A 17,014-nucleotide genomic window follows, 5' to 3' on the forward strand; every position below is an offset into this window, starting at 1 on the left:
TGTGCCATACTCTTTCCATTTTTAAATTTATAGGTTTGAACAGTGCTACGTGAGATGTTTAAAGCTTGGGATTTTTTTTTTTTTTTTTTTTTTTTTATAATTGACAATTTTTATTAGATTTTTCCAATATACAACATAACAAAAGGTAGAAAATAAAGCATAAAAATTTATATCAAACAAGGACATCTGATAGAGTTCACGTCAGACTGATGCACTGTAACAGCAACATACAAGAAAAAATAAAAAATGTATGGGGGCTGCACATACAGGGGGTTCTTCCAAAGAAGTGGGGTTCTGAAAATAAGTGGCACTTCTGCTCTTACAGCATCCATCTGAACATTTTCTTCTCTCTTCACAGGTAATCTGCGTTTATATTCCCATGTCCTGCAAACTGAAAATTGACTGACCGCTTATAGACATTTTTGGTAATCTGCGTTTATATTCCCATGTCCTGCAAACTGAAAATTGACTGACCGCTTATAGACATTTTTGGTAATCTGCGTTTATATTCCCATGTCCTGCAAACTGAAAATTGACTGACCGCTGTCTCAACTACATCTGTAGCCATGCTCACATTATTTCAATGTTTATTTAGCCATTAAGTCTTACCTAAATTATGGGTTTCCTTATCTTTACAATTTTGGCCTTTTAGTCCCCTTGCAGTTTGATTGTGGTGTGAAAGTTATGCCCTGCTTGCTGTGTTCCTAATATCCCCTCCTAATTGATTAATTGCCAGATTCCATCCACACCCAACACAGTATATAACAAGGCCTTCTTTACGGGGGAGCACATACAGGGGGCTGCACATACAGGGGGTTCTTCCAAAGAAGTGGGGTTCTGAAAATAAGTGACACTTCTGCTCTTGCACTTCAGCGATTTGCACAAAGCTAACCATAGCAGATTGCAGGTGATCTCTTTTTCATATTATCTCACCTTCTCTGAAACATGCTCTCTTTACCTCTCCTCCTCTTCACAATTGCAGCCTCTCTCCTCAAGCTCTCTTTTCTACATCCCTCTGCTCCACCACACAATCTGTACATATCACCCTCACTTCTCCCCTCCCCCTACTACTGCACTCATCACCTCTTTCTAACTCTAAGCCCACTTGCTAACATACCCCCCAGGATATTAAAGCATGTCCCATCATACAAATCATATTCTCATATTACCTCCCTCACTCTTCTGCTTCTCCTAATCGCTGGAGATATTTCCCCAAACCCTGGGCCTCCCTTATTTACCTGTGTCCAACACACCCATCACCATCACCCTACACCCTCTGGCAGTAGTCGCAATCTACACAATTTAGTCTCCATTCCTCTTCTTCCCAACGCTAGCCTCCCTCTCTCCTGCGCCCTCTGGAATGCCCGCTCTGTCTGCAACAAACTCACTGCTGTTCATGACCTCTTTGTCACTAATTCCTTTAATCTACTTGCTCTCACCGAAACATGGCTCCATGAATATGACACCCCTTCTCCTGCTTCCCTCTCCCAGGGTGGCCTTCACTGGACTCACTCCCCTAGGCCTAATGGACGCAAGGGAGGTGGAGTGGGATTCCTCCTATCCCCCCAGAGCACCTTCCAGGTTATTCACCCTCCTCCCTCTTTTTCCCTCTCATCTTTCGAAACCCACTGTATACGTCTATTCTCTCCTACTTCCCTAAGAATTGCTGTGATCTACCGGCCTGCTGGACCATTATCGACTTTCCTTGATGAGTTTTCTGCCTGGCTACCCCACTTTCTCTCTTCGGATATTCCCACAATCCTTCTCGGTGATTTCAACATCCCCGCTAATACAAACACTCCTGCTACTTCTAAACTTCTTAGTCTAACCTCTTCATTTGACCTGAAGCAATGGGTACAGGCTTCTACTCACTCTGATGGCAACACCCTTGACCTTGTATTCTCCTACCTATGCACTCCATGCAACTTCTCAAACAATCCTTTTCCTCTCTCCGACCACCACCTTATTAGTTTCTCTCTCCCCCTGTCTTCCACCACCTTTCCCTCCAATCGCCTAACCATCACCCATAGAAACTTTTGCAACTTCAACTCCTGTCTCCTCTATTCTGCTACTGACCACCTCTATGACAAAATCTCTCCCCTGTCCTGCCCCAACCAAGCCATGTCCATCTACAATAAATCTCTGTCCTCCACCCTGGACAAGCTCGCTCCCCTCACTACACGCAGAATCAGGCCTCGACCCCTACAACCCTGGCAAACAGATGACACTAAAATTCTCAAAAAACGTAGTCGCATCTCTTGAGCGTCTGTGGCACAAGACTAAGTCTCTCAAAGACTTCAACCAATACAAATCTGCCCTCCAAATATACTATTCTTTCCGCCACACTGCCAAGCAAACCTATTTTACAACTCTTATTAACACTTTCTCATCCAATCCCTGTAAACTCTTCTCTACCTTCAACTCTCTACTTTGTCCTCCACCGCCTCCACCCACTGACTTACTCACTGCCCAGGAAATCGCTAATCACTTCAAAAACAAGATTGATACAATCCGTGATGAAATCTCCATTCTACAGGTATCTCCCCCAGCTAAGACCCCATGTCAACAGGTACAACTGACACTCCCCCTATTCAAATCTACTACTACAGATGAAGTTGCTAAACTCCTTTCTATCGCCCACCTAACCACCTGCCCCCTGGACCCTATTCCCTCTCAAATGCTACGGTCACCCTCTGACCCCATCCTACACTCTCTAACCCACATCTTCAATCTCTCCCTCACCTCTGGCATCTTCCCCGATGCTCTAAAACATGCACTGGTCACCCCCATACTCAAAAAGCCGTCCTTGGACCCTACCAATCTTAACAACCTACGCCCAATCTCCTTGCTCCCCTTTTCCTCTAAACTCCTTGAACGCCTGGTTTACAACCAACTGAGTGACCACCTCATTAAAAACAACCTTCTTGATCCCCTTCAATCTGGATTTCGCCCTCAACACTCCACAGAAACTGCTCTTTTAAAACTCACAAATGACCTACTAACTGCAAAAACCAACGGACACTATTCTGTACTCCTACTTCTGGATCTTTCAGCTGCCTTTGACACGGTTGACCACCCCCTCCTTCTCAAAAAACTTTACTCCCTCGGTCTCCATGACTGTGCTCTTCAGTGGCTCTCATCCTACCTATCCCAACGCACCTTCAGTGTCACTTACAATTCTACTTCCTCCACTCCTCTTCCCTTCTCTGTCGGGGTCCCCCAAGGTTCTGTTCTTGGACCTCTTTTATTTTAAATCTACACCTCTTCCCTGGGTCAGCTGATAGCCTCTCACGGCTTTCAATATCATTTCTATGCTGATGACACACAAATCTATCTCTCCACCCCTCAACTCACTCCATCAGTCTCTTCACGCATCACTAACTTACTAACCGACGTATCTGTATGGATGTCACACCACTTCCTCAAACTCAACTTGTCCAAAACCGAGCTTATAATATTTCCTCCCCCACATTCCTCTTCCCCCGACTTCTCTGTCAAGAGCAATGGCAAAACCATCCACCCGTCCCCACATGTCAGGGTACTAGGTGATATCCTGGACTCTGAACTCTCCTTTCAGCCCCACATCCAATCACTTTCCAAAGCTTGCCGCCTCAACCTCCGCAACATCTCTAAACTACGTCCCTTTCTAACCAATGAAACCACAAAGCTCCTGATTCACTCCCTGGTTATCTCTCGCCTTGACTACTGCAACTCACTCCTCATTGGCTTACCTTTAAATAGACTATCCCCCCTTCAGTCCATCATGAATGCTGCTGCCAGACTCATCCACCTTACAAACCGCTCAGTGTCTGCTACCCCTCTCTGCCAATCCCTCCATTGGCTACCACTCGCCCAACAAATTAAATTCAAAATACTAACAGTAAGTTACAAAGCCATCCACAACTCTGCCCCCAGCTACATCACTAACCTAGTCTCAAAATACCAACCTAATCGCCATCTCCGTTCCTCCCAAGACCTCCTGCTCTCTAGCTCCCTCATCACCTCCTCCCATATCCGCCTCCAGGACTTCTCCCGAGCCTCGCCCATCCTCTGGAATTCCCTACCCCAATCTGTCAGACTGTCTCCAACTTTATCCACTTTTAGGCGATCCCTGAAAACTTTCCTCTTAAGAGAAGCCTATCCTGCCTCCATCTAACAACTGCACTATTTTCTCCACTAGCTCATCCCCCACAGCTATTACCCTTTGTATAACTTGACCCTCCCTCCTAGATTGTAAGCTCTAACGAGCAGGGCCCTCTGATTCCTCCTGTATTGAATTGTATTGTACTTGTACTGTCTGCCCTAATGTTGTAAAGCGCTGCGTAAACTGTCGGCGCTATATAAATCCTGTATAATAATAATAATAATAAGTGTTGCAACTGCTTGCCATTATGAGTGACTATGATGCCATTTAACTTAAATAGTAAGCCTTCTGGCTTCAGAAGGGATATTTTTATAACCTAACCCAGCTTAAACTTCTCCACAACTTTATTGCTTATAAATGTAGAATAAAACAAATATATTTCCATTTCTTCCACACTTCAGAATAAAAAAGCTTTCCAATAGTGGTAGTTGAGTTGCACAGTAGTCTTGCTCTTGTGCACGCCCTCTAGAATAGAGCTCAATTAAGCTGGCTATAGATGGATCAAAATTTGACCAATTCAGCAGGGACTGGCTAAATTACAAAATTTGACCAAATCAGCAGGGACTGGCTAAATTTCGATCCATCTATGGCCATTCCCATTGAACAGGAATTATTCTAATGATCTACTCCTCTCAAATGGCTCTCTTGGTATATCTTTGTTCGATCAGCGCTTTCAGCCAATCGGCTGCAGCGCTGATCAGTGTATTCCTACAGTGGAGGTGTGTCAGTGTCAGAATACAATACAAAAGCAGGGAGGATTCCCCACCCAGCTTGCTTGTGTGGATAGGGGAATCTGCTCAGTTTTTTTTTTTCGAACAGCCTCCTGGCTGATCAAAAAAAATGGTTTGTGTATGGCCAGCTTTAGAGACGTCATTAAACTAGCTTGAAAATAGGGGCGCGAAAATTGAAATAGCAATGATTCCCATAGTATAGCCTGAGCAGAAATAGGAAGGAGGGCTCCCTATATGGCCAACTTACAAAGTACATAACATATGTGCAAGGCCAGAAACCAAAGGAGAATTTTAACTCTCCACAAAATGGCCATCAGAACAACAGAGAAATCATAAGTTCTCACAAAAGTGAGTTACAGGGACAGGGAAACTGACATATCTGTGGACCCTAGACATACTGGCATGACCTGAATAGCGTTGGCCTGTGTGAACTGCAACCCAGACCGGTAGTCACTGCAAACTGTCAAAGAGAGAACACTGGTATAAAATTATGAACTGGGAACTTGCACTGCACTGGTGAGCTGTCCACGATTTCCATTTCTGGCCTGAATCTTTCAGTAGCTGTAGATGACCTGAGGAAATTTGCAGAAATTATGGTCTGTCACCAACCCAATATAAAACTAGGAAAGCTTTCAAACAAACAGAACAGTTGGTCCACTCTCCTGAGAAATTATAGATATGTAGTAATGATTTGAATTGTATTCAATTTTAAACTAATGATAAAATTACTGAGTTAATGGACAAGTGGTATATCTGTATAACTAAGTAGTGCGTTTAAACACAAAGATTTTGTTCTTCACCATGTACTCTGACAAAGCACTGAGTACCTCGGGAAATGGCCTTTATTTTGCATTGTCTGCTAATTTGAACATCTTTTGTGTACAACAGCACTACATATACTGTAAATGCAAATGGAATATACAGGGATATGGGAAATGACAGTAACATAAACACACACCCACACAGGTTAAACTGGATGGACTGGTGTATTTATTCAACCTTACCAACTATGTAACTATATAAAAAAAGGATAAAAAAAAGTGTGAACAACACTTGCCAACCACAATACGTATATATAGGTTGCGGCTTTCAGGTGGTTTACCAGGGTTATGGCTGAAGCTATCAGCTATAGCCCCGGATTTTTTAATTTTTTATTTTTTCAGCTGGCAACTGGCTTTCTCATCAAAGCGGTTCCAGCAGCTAATTAGCCTCTGGGTTAGGAGCAGTGTTTTTATCGGAGCGCCCGAGAAAGGATCTGACGGGTCGTTCGGCTGGCCGTAGAGGTTACCTGATTGTCTCTGATCGCTTCTATGGTCTAGGAGGACCAGGGCAACCTGATGACGTCATTTCCGATCTAGAGCAAAAGTAAACCTTTTTTTTTTTTTCAAGTGAAAGATGATTTTATTTATTTATTTATTTATTTTGCTTTTAAAGGTATAGGAGAGATTTGGGGTCTTATTGAGTTCAAATCTCTCCATAAAGAGGACCTGTGATACCTTAATCATGGTGTATACATTCCTTATAATAGGACTAAAAATAATAAAAAAAAATTAAGGGACAGTGCACCACGGTTCCAGTAATCCATGTCCTTAGTCTGCTTGTCTTCAGCAAACTTTGCGGGCTTTCTTGTGCATCATCTTTGGAAGAGGCTTCCTTCTGGGATAGCAGCCATGCAGACCAATTTGATTCAATGTGCGGCATATGCTCTGAGCACTGACAAGCTGACCCCCCCCCACTCCTTTAACCTCTGCAGCAATGCTGGCAGAACTCATATGTCTTTTTCCCAAAGACAACCTCTGAATATGATGCTGAGCACGTGCACTCAACTTCTTTGGTCGACCATGGCGAGGCCTGTTCTGAATGGAACCTATCATGTTAAACCACTGTATGGTCTTTGCCAACGTACTGCAGCTCAGTTTCAGGGTCTTGGCAATCTTCTTATAGCCTAGGCCATCTTTATGTAGAGCAACAATTCTTTTTTTCAGATCCTCAGAGAGTTCTTTGCCATGAGGTGCCATGTTGAATTTCCAGTGACCAATGTGAGAGAGAGAGCGATAACACCAAATTTAACACCCATGCTCCCTATTCACACCTGAGACCTTGTAACACTAACGAGTCACATGACACCGGGGGAGGGAAAATGGCTAATTGCGCCCAATTTGGACATTTTTACTTAGGGGTGTACTCACTTTTGTTGACAACGGTTTAGACTTTAATGGCTGTGTGTTCAGTTATTTTGAGGGGACAGCAAATTTACACTTTTATACAAGCTGTACACTCACTACTTTACATTATAGCAAAGTGTAATTTCTTCAGTGTTGTCACATGAAAAGATATAAAATATTTACAAAAATGTGAGGGGTGTACTCACTTTTGTGAGATACTGTATATATGATCCATTGATTGTGGGGGAGGACCCAGTGGATTGCCTAGGGTCACCTGATTTGATGCTCAAGTTTGAATCCATTGATTGATAAAGTGCTCCTTGAACTCTCTGAGTAAGGGGGTTCGCTGGCTTTCTGGTAAGCCCCTAGTATGAATATTTTTTGGGTGTCACATTTGCTGTCTTTGGATCCCTTTCTCACTTGGCACGGAATTTCTTTAATTCATAATTTTTTCAAATTTTTTTATTGTACAGTTTTTTTTATATAATTTTATTTTTTTGTGCCCACTTCCACATATGTCTTCACTGGATATATTTTGGATTATAATCTTTATCTGAATCATATGTTGTTCATTAATTATTTTCATTTATTACACATTGATATAGCGCTGCACTCTTTTGTTCCACTTGTTATATGCCTAGTATCAAATGTATAGTGTTCAGATGCTAAATATATGATCCAAGCGCAGATATTTTTTTTCCCTTTCTTTTCATTTGACATGTTAAGTATCTATTCACTCAGCGTATTATCATCCATTATATTTTATCAAAAAATTGGGTTATATTGTGTTTTTTTGCATTAAAAAAAAAATTAAAGTGCATTTGAAAAAAAAAATGCGTTTGAAAAACCGCTGCACGAATATGTGCATGTGAGGTAAAATATTGCAACAATCTCCATTTTATTCTCTAGGGCAGGGGTAGGCAACCTGAGGCCCTCCAGCTGTTGCAGAATTACAAGTCCCATCATGCCTCTGGGAGTAATTGTAACTGCCAGCCTTGCAATGCTTCATGGGAAATGTACTGTAGTTCCAAAACAGCTGGAGGGCCTTAGGTTGCCTACCCCTGCTCTAGGGTTTCTGCTACAAAAAAGTATATAATATTTGCAGGTTCTAAGTAATTTTTTAGCAAAAAATACTGATTTAAACTTGTAAACAGTGCCAGAAAAGGCTTGGTTAGCAAGTGGATTAAAAAAAGGCAATTGCTTAAAATACAGCACTTAAGTAAACTAAATGTCATCCAGTCAATGTTAAAAACTACTTTAGACACCTTGAGTCTTTAACCTTTAATATAACTGCCATATTGCGATAAATTGTTCAATGTTGTAACTCATTGAAACCACTTAACAGATAACCCTCACCAATTTTATGAATTGTGTTTGTTGAACTAACCTTTAGGTTGTTCAAAGTGTTTTTGAATGCACAAGATTTATAAAAAGACGTGACATAAGTTGCTTTTATATACTGTTTATGACGTGCTTCTTCTGGCACCCGTACTGTATATAGAAAGTTATTAATGTTGAACATTGCACAAGGACAGTTGTGAGCTGCATAAATGCTCTGTGTACACTTTTGACATGAAACCATTAGCAATTAGTTGATTCCTTGAAAATAAGAGCTGCTGATATATGTGGTATTTTTTAGCTTTCCCTTCTTTCATGCTAATGTGATATGTAACCAGCCCTCAAAATTTTCACTCGCCTGCTCTCATTTTGCGATTGAAAATTTGCTGGGGGCGAGTGAAGAGGGGACGCTGAGAGCAGATGAGTGACACTGAGTGCCCAGCTCTATAGCTGCCTGAACGATAGGAGTGACGCTGCCGTCACTCCTATCATTCCGAGCACCACACAGTGCAGGCTCCAATGGCTGCTGAAGGGTGGATTTTGCTCCCCCTCTCTCCAACTCCGAGACCGGCAGTTTCAGGCTCTGGCTGCTTGTTGTGTGGGCTGGATGGGGATGCAGCAATTTTCTGAGATCCCACCCACCTGCCTAATTCATCTGCCTGCTGACCCGCCCACTCGCTTGTCCATCTGTCTGAATAGCTCAGGACTTAAAATTTTGAGCCCTGATGTAACCATTATTGACTACATTGCCAACAAAAGTAAGAGTAGTTTTACTATTAGTTTTTGAATATAGTAAAATCTGGTGTATCCATTCAGGCATAATAGTATTCACATAACCTTCAAGAAAATATTTTCAAACCCTTCCAAACTCCCTGGATTCCAGCAAAAATAGCTTCTAAAATGTGCTCTGTTCAAATTAGGCACAGTAAGACCCCTTTCACACTGGGGCTGGCAGGCGTTAACGGTAAAACGCCACTAGTTTTAGTGGGACTTTACCGTCAATTTAGTGCATTTAACCCCCGCTAGCGGCCGAATTAAGGGTTAAATGCGCCTGTGTATCGCTGCTGCTGAAGCACTTTGCAGGCGCTCTGGCAAAGGTGCCCATTCATTTCAATGGGCAGGAGCGGTGTGTACATCGCTCCAAAGATGCTGCTCACGGGACTTTTTTTAATGTCCTGCCAGCGCAGCATCCCAGTGTGAAAGCACTCTGGCTTTCACACTGGGACTGCAGGGGAGGTGTTTTTTAGTCGCTATTTTTAGCCCAAAAGCGCCTGAAGATTTTACCCCTTTATTGACCAGAGCATTTTTTGCGATATGGCACTGCGTCACTTTAACTGACAATTGTGTGGTCGTGCGACGTTGCACCCAAACAAAATTGACGTCCTTTTTTTCCCACAAATAGAGCTTTCTTTTGGTGGTATTTGATCGCCTCTGTGGTTTTTATTTTTTGGGCTATAAACAAAAAAATACTTTTTGCTTTAATAAATAATAAATACACCCCAAAAATATATAAGAAAAATAATTTCTTCCTCACTTTAGGCCAATATATACTCTACTACATATTTGTGGTAAAAAAAAATCGCAATAAGCGTATATTGATTGGTTTGCACAAAAGTTATAGGAGATAGATTTATGGCATTTTTATTATATATTTTTTTTTACTACTAATGGCGGTGATCTGCAATTTTTATCAGGACTACGACATTGCAGGGGGCAGATCAGACACTTTTGAGACTATTTTGGGACCATTGAAATCTATACAGCGATCAGAGGTAAAAATAGCCACTGATTACTGTGTAAATGTCACTGGCAGGGAAGGGGTTAAAGATTAGGGGGCGATCAAGGGGTTAACTGTGTTCCCTCAGAGTGTTCTAACTGTAGGGGGGATGGGCTACCTAGGACATGACAGAGATCACTGCTCCCGATGACAGGGAGCAGTGGATCCCTGTCATGTCACTAGGCAGAACAGAGAAATGCCTTATTTACATAGGCAGTTCCCTGTTCTGCCTCTCCTCGCCGCGATTGCAGGCCACCAGTGGACATCGAGTCCGCGGACCCACGGGCACGCTCCTACAGCGCGTGCGCGCCCCCTATGCGACTATGATGGAGGGACATATGGGCACGCCCTTTTGTCCACCCGTGCCATTGTGCTGACATACATCATCTTGCGCTGGTCGGGAAGCCTTTAAAGTGATAGTAAAGGCTTGTATTTAAAGAAAAACAAAACAAACATGTCATACTTATCTGCTCTGTGCAGTGGTTTTGCACAGAGCAGTCCACATCCCCCTCTTCTCAGGTCCCCTGGCAGCGCTCTAAGCCCCTCCTTCCTGCTGAGTGCCCCCAGAGTAAGCAGCTTGCTGTGTGGGGTGGGGGGGGGGGCAAGGCACGTTCCCAGCCCACAACAAACTGGATCCACAAGGAACTGGATCATCTGGAAATGTCCTTCATACTGTGATAGATATTCAGGAAGTTCAACTGGTAATTTATGCTCCTTGAAAGCCCAAAAGTGCTTCTTGGATTTTGGGCCCCTTTATGCATCTAGGCTGTGAAACATTCTCACACATATGGTATCCTCAGGCTCAGGTGGCATAGCAGAATGTGTTTTGGAGTGTAATTATAAGTATGCCCATGCTGTGTAAGAAATAACTTGTTAAAATGACAACTTGGAAAAAAAAAAAAACTCACCATGCTTCTTACTAAATATTTTGCACTGTCTGCCTTCCAAAAAGGGGTCATTTAGGGGGTATTTGTTCTGCCCTGGCATTTTAGGGCCTCAAGAAATGAGACAGGCAGTCAGTACATCAGGATTGATAATTTTTCAAATATATATATACACTCTATAGCAGGGGTCTTCAAACTATGGCCCTTCAGTGATTCCGGAACTACAATTTCCATCATGCCTAGTCATGTCTGTGAATGTCAGAGTTTTACAATGCCTCATGGGATGTGTAGTCCTGCAACAGCTGGAGGGCTGTAGTTTGAGGATTCTGTTCTATAGTTCATAGACTATATAACTTTCACACAGACACTGATTTGGATTGCTTTTTCCAAAGAAATGTAGCAGAATGCATTATGGCCTAAATTTATGAAGACAGATATTTTTTTTTGCAAAATTGTATAACAGACACTAAGAAAAAAGTGTTTTTGTTTCAAAATGCCAGGTATTTTTTCAGTTATATAGCAAAAAAAACAAACAGTGGTGATTAAATAAAAATAACAATTTCATTTTGGTACAGTGTTGCATGACTGGGTAATTGTCACTCAAAGGGTGTAAAAGTGCTGAAATCTGAAATTTGGTCTGGGCAGGAAGGGGGTGAACGTGTCCCATATTGAAGTGTTTAAAATAACACACAGGCACACACATATAAAAATACGTAGACTCACACATACATACACAGCCTTAAAAAAAAAATCTGTGTTACTGTACCTTCACCTGCTGCCAGGTACTGCCCTGTAGGGGGAAGCAGGGAGACTCAGGAAGAGGCTTCCCCTTCACTTAGGCCCCTTTCCCACTACCGCAACTTCAAAGTCTCATGATAGTGCAGGGACTACTTTGAAGTCGGCACGACTTGAAGTCGTACTAAAATGAATGGTTGCCATGGGGAACGACTTGTCATGCGACTTTGCAGTCCCAAATCGTAGGACAAGTCGTACAAGTGTGAAAGGAGCCTTACTGTCAGACCGAGCTCCCTCTGTGAAAATATACAGTTCAGTGGAGGAGCAACAGCTTGGTGTGATGTAAGTGCCTCTCTGAACCAGAATGCCACAGCATCCCTGACGACCTCAGATGCCAACCCGGTTGAGAGAGGCTGGTAATGTAAGGGATAATAAAAGACTAGTTAAAATACAAATATAGTTAAAATACATTTTTTTTGTTCATTTTTAAAGAATACATAACCACAAAAATTAGTTTTTTATATCTACTTGGGAAAGGTGAATACTGAAATTATTACAAGAAATAAGGGGAGCTGTTTTTACTGGAATAAGACATGAAAAGCAATATTAACCTGGCAGAGGTTCTAATCCTTCACCCATTTTACTGGTAAAATGCCTGTCCCCACTGGTGAGATTTTCCATTACAGGATAAGAGGGAAAACTCAGTGGGTGCACATACCGCAAGTATAGATCACTCTCCTCTATGTCCAAAACTAAAGAAATAAAAAAATGTTTTGGTTGGATTTGCTAATCCAAGCTTTATAATGTCCTTGTTACAACTGGTTATATAATGTAAAGGCGAGCATGTTTGAAAACATCCATTAACATTCAATTGCAGCCAGTTCCTAACAAAAAGAAAATGTTTTCCATTATTACATCTCACAGAGCCATAATGAGAGCAGGTAAGCTTGTTTGTATGCCATTTTGACAATAAAGCCAAGTGCTTGTTCTTTCCTGAAAATACATTAATGGCTAATATGCAGTAATCTATTGAAGACCATTTGTTTCATTTTTATTTCCCATTGGGATATATTTGTTAGCTAAGAAAAGTGTTATAGGGGTGTACAAATGTTATTAAATCCCCTTGAGCACTGCATACACCTTCTGTCAAGCCTTTCCTGTCTGACAGCCAGATGCACATGCAGATTTTTAACCCAAGTTACTAATAAAATTCTAGCTTCTGCACACTTTTGAACCCTCTATTCATTGAGTCCTCCCACACAATCTCTGTTTCTCTAGGACAGACAAAGTATGCCTTATGCTGTGTACACGCGACCGGACTTTTCGACAGCAAAGGTCAGATGGAACAAATCCGTCAGACAATTCGATCGTGTGTGGGCTTCATCGGACCTTTTCTGTCGAAAAATCTGACGGACTTTAGAGATAAAACATGTTTCAAATCTTTCCGACGGACTCGAGTCCTATCGAAAAATCCGTATGTCTGTCTGCTAGTCCAACGGACCAAAAACAACGCAAGGGCAGCTATTGGCTACTGGCTATGATCTTCCTCATTCTAGTCCAGTCGTACGTCATCACGTTCGAATCAGTCGGACTTTGGTGTGATCGTGTGTAGGCAAGTCCGTTTTGGTGGAACTCCATCGGAACTCCGTTGAAAAGTCCTTCGGAGTTCAGTCCGTCGAAAAGTCCGCTCGTGTGTACGCGGCATTAGACAGTTGCAAAACCACTTGTACCTTGCCTTTTTCCCTTAGACCTCATTGACACGTAAGAATAGGGCCAAACGGTGAATTTCTGTGGCAGGAATCAGTGAATTTCTATGATTGGAATGACAGGTGTTTGCAAACATCTGCCGATGCTCAACCTGAACAAAGCAATGACAGACTGACAGTAGTCACAACTGACTGCTGCTGTTTGCATGTATCCACATCTCCAGCAGTTACTAGTGGTTAGATACAGATTGCATCCAGGGCAGGTCATCTTTCCCTAGCTGCAAGTAAACTACCAGACATGTGGATATATGTGTACAGTCGTGGTTCCTGTCAGCCTGTCATTGCTTTGTACAGGCTGGGAAGCCACAGCTGTTTGCATACTTGTGATCCACTGTCCAACCCTATTCTGACATGCAAATAAGGCTTTGCTGCTTGTTTGCTGTGACATCCAATTACTTATTCAGGAATGGCTTGTACTTTTTTTGTATAATTTTTATTTATTAGGTTAAGAATTAGACATATCCATCAGCGATGAAACAAGTACATCACTACAAATACTCAGGGCATCGTTTATCTTCAGTTTCTCTGGGACAGGCATATGACCAAAGCAGACGTATGTCATGGATAAAGAAGAACAAATAACAATAGTAGACGTAACCATGTAGGGGGTATATAGCACTTTACCATAGACTATCAATGCATGGGTAAAATATCCTGATATATCAACCAGGAAGACTGAAAAAAGCAAGTGCACTACAACCAGTAGCAAATCACAATAAGCAAATTCACTACAACCAGTAGCAAATCATAATAAACAAGGTTAACCATGACCTGCTTCAAATCTATAATGTATCCAAATAGCCCAGATTTTATAAAATGTATCATATTGCAGGTGTATACCCATAACCTGATTTACTTTTTTGTCCATTCGCTTATAGTGGGCACCGTTGGATTTTTCCAAGGGGATCAGACTATTTGCCTCAGTTTAATAAAACTTTAACTACATACTTTCTATGGCCTTTAAGAGATGGAGGCAGGGGATTCAATAAACAGAAAGCTGGATCATCTTGTATTAGAATGGTTGTGATGTCTGAGATTAGCTTTCTGATCTCATTCCACAATGGCCTAAGGATGGGACAATACCACCAAATGTGGATCAGATAACTTTATGACCCACAGCCTATGCAACAGCAAACTGTAGCTGAAGGATACATTGGTGCTAACCTCTTTGGGACCCTGTACCCCCTAGTTAGAAGCTTATAATTTGTTTCTTATAGTTCTGAGTCGCTTGTACATTTTTCAAGAGATTATTTAGCAGAGAAAAAAAAAAAACATGCTTTTACACTTGTTTAGAACTGTTGGCTTTAAATATTAATTGGGATACAATAAAACGTGCATATGCATGATAAATGAAATTAAGATTTTGGAAGCCATTATGACTTAATTTTAGCTTCAAAAAATATAAAATAGAATGCATAATATTATGTGGAATTTCAGGGGAAAAGGGTTTAGCATACGGTAGGTAGGAAAAGAAAATCCAGAGAATTAGATGTTTGTGGATCAGGTTTGCACTCCTACTGCAGCCAGGATGTGGGGTCCCACTGCTGCTATAGGGTCTTTAAATTATTTTATAGTATATTATGTAAACTTCAACTGGAAAAGTTACACTCAATGGTGGGTAGAAAAAAAGCCAGGAGAGCCCACTTTTGGTTGAACTAAGCCTTTTACCAAATGTCATATTGGGGTTGATTTACTAAACTTGAAAGTGCAAAATCTAGTGCAGCTCTGCATAGAAACCCATAAGCTTCCAGGTTTTTTTTTGCCAAAGCTTAATTGAACAAGCTGAAGTTAGAAACTAATTGGCTACAACGAACAACTGCACCAGATTTTGCACTAGCATGTTTTAGTAAATCAACCCCATAGAGGGGGAGAATAATAATGAAGGTTCCCAGAAACTGATGAGGTGTGTCTCATTTTATGCTTAGCTTCATCAGTGAAGATTGGTCATCCTTTATACAGACGATCAGAGTTTCGCATTCCCTCCTCCAAGAATATATGATGTAAAAGATTTATACTTTCAGTATATCTTGAGTTCTTTTAATTGATATTCCATGTTCTCTTTTAGGAATTTGTCCAGATGTCCATAAGACTGATGAAGAAACCAGATCTAAAAAGGAAAATTATTCATAGAGCTAAACAATATGTCTGCACTAACCATTCTTGGGAACTTGAAAGAAAGACATATCAAAAACTTGTCCAAAAACTGACTGGACTGTGATCCAAAAGAACACTATCACAAAATTTTGTTTTGGACTTATTTTATTCTATTGTATTTTTACTATGCGATGTTAAAGGGAGTGCTGTAATGTTTTTATTTTGGGAACAATGGACTACTTTAAACAATTACCTCACTGTAGCGAGAGAGTTTTCACTGCACAGGTATGGATTCAAGCCAGGTGTGAAGAGAATGATTGTCTCCAAGAGTAAAGAGCCCCAGGTGCTGGCTAATGCTAAATCATGCTGAAGGTAGATGAGAAAATCCGGACAGCCGCACACTGGGAAGATATCCAAAAATGTTTATTGTAAAATCAGGATCATACAAGATATCGTGGCAAAAAAGTACAGGCAATCAGTGAACGCGTTTCGCACTTATGCTAAGTGCTTACTCATAGATTACCTCACTGTGTTCCCTCAGTGAAGCTCTTTTCTCTTTTGGTGTTTTTCCTTTTCCTGTACTTTATTTCCTAAGCTAAATTTTAAATTGTAATGGGTTCTTATGTTTAACTTCTTTCAAAAAAGATTAAATTCATGTATTTTTGTATTGTTGTGTATGAGCGATATTGTAAATAAGTGATGCTGTTGATACTGTGAGATCAGGCTGTACTGGGAAGGATTTCTACATATGCCTGTCTTAAGGCTAGACGGAACTGCCCTTACTTCTGTATTGCCATGTGAAAATGAATGCACAACCTATGGAAATTGTTGATTTTGTTCAACATATTTCAACACGGTAGGAAAAAAATATTTGCTGTCCAAATAGAACATTAGACCAAGACTATAGTTTGCCTTTGAACATATACAGTAGGTAAAGACAAGGCCTTCTGGAACAATGTGCTGTGGATTGATGAAACAATCCCACCTCCCGCCCCCAGTCGATGAAAGGCCATTTAATGGGTACACATGAATTGGTTCCCTGAATTCCAATGAGAGTAAGGAACTTTTCCAGGATGATGTGCTTTACTTTTACCAGCTCAGGGTGAACAAGTGTGACTTCTGCTCTGGTGTGTTGGAAGCCAGTCATGGTTCTGTTACTCACAGCGAAAGGCTGTAGGTTAGTATTGTTCCCCATGAGTAAGCTCAGGTGGACAGAATGAAATGTGTTGGGGGCGTGGCCTGGCGGGTGTCCAGGCTATGACCTGAGACTGCCATTCATTATCGCACAGCAGGCTATACTTGATGTGTGGCTCCCGGGACACCTATCACTCTCTAACATTGCCTGGAGCAGTGTTTCTCAACTTCAGTCCTCAAGGCGCA

The 17,014-nt window shown here is 41.5% G+C and overlaps 1 protein-coding gene across 5 annotated transcripts in view; it reads left to right on the top strand.

Moving 5' to 3' along the window:
• The window catches only part of GLT1D1 (glycosyltransferase 1 domain containing 1), a 168,027-nt gene extending 151,726 nt beyond the window's left edge, over window positions 1–16,301 (top strand). For 3 of the 5 annotated variants that reach the window (XM_073628015.1, XM_073628023.1, XM_073628007.1), the window contains one exon: window positions 15,606–16,301. In XM_073628015.1, the coding sequence (XP_073484116.1) occupies window positions 15,606–15,758 (153 nt within the window). In that variant the 3' untranslated portion in view covers window positions 15,759–16,301. Of the gene's footprint in view, window positions 1–358; window positions 493–15,605 lie in introns of all 5 variants that reach the window. The other 2 variants (XR_012243962.1, XM_073628031.1) reach the window with 2 other exon arrangements.
• Window positions 16,302–17,014: the final 713 nt, after the last annotated feature.

The sequence above is a fragment of the Aquarana catesbeiana genome, linkage group LG01, assembly GCF_042186555.1.
Source record: "Aquarana catesbeiana isolate 2022-GZ linkage group LG01, ASM4218655v1, whole genome shotgun sequence".
In the NCBI taxonomy this organism is placed as follows: domain Eukaryota; kingdom Metazoa; phylum Chordata; class Amphibia; order Anura; family Ranidae; genus Aquarana; species Aquarana catesbeiana.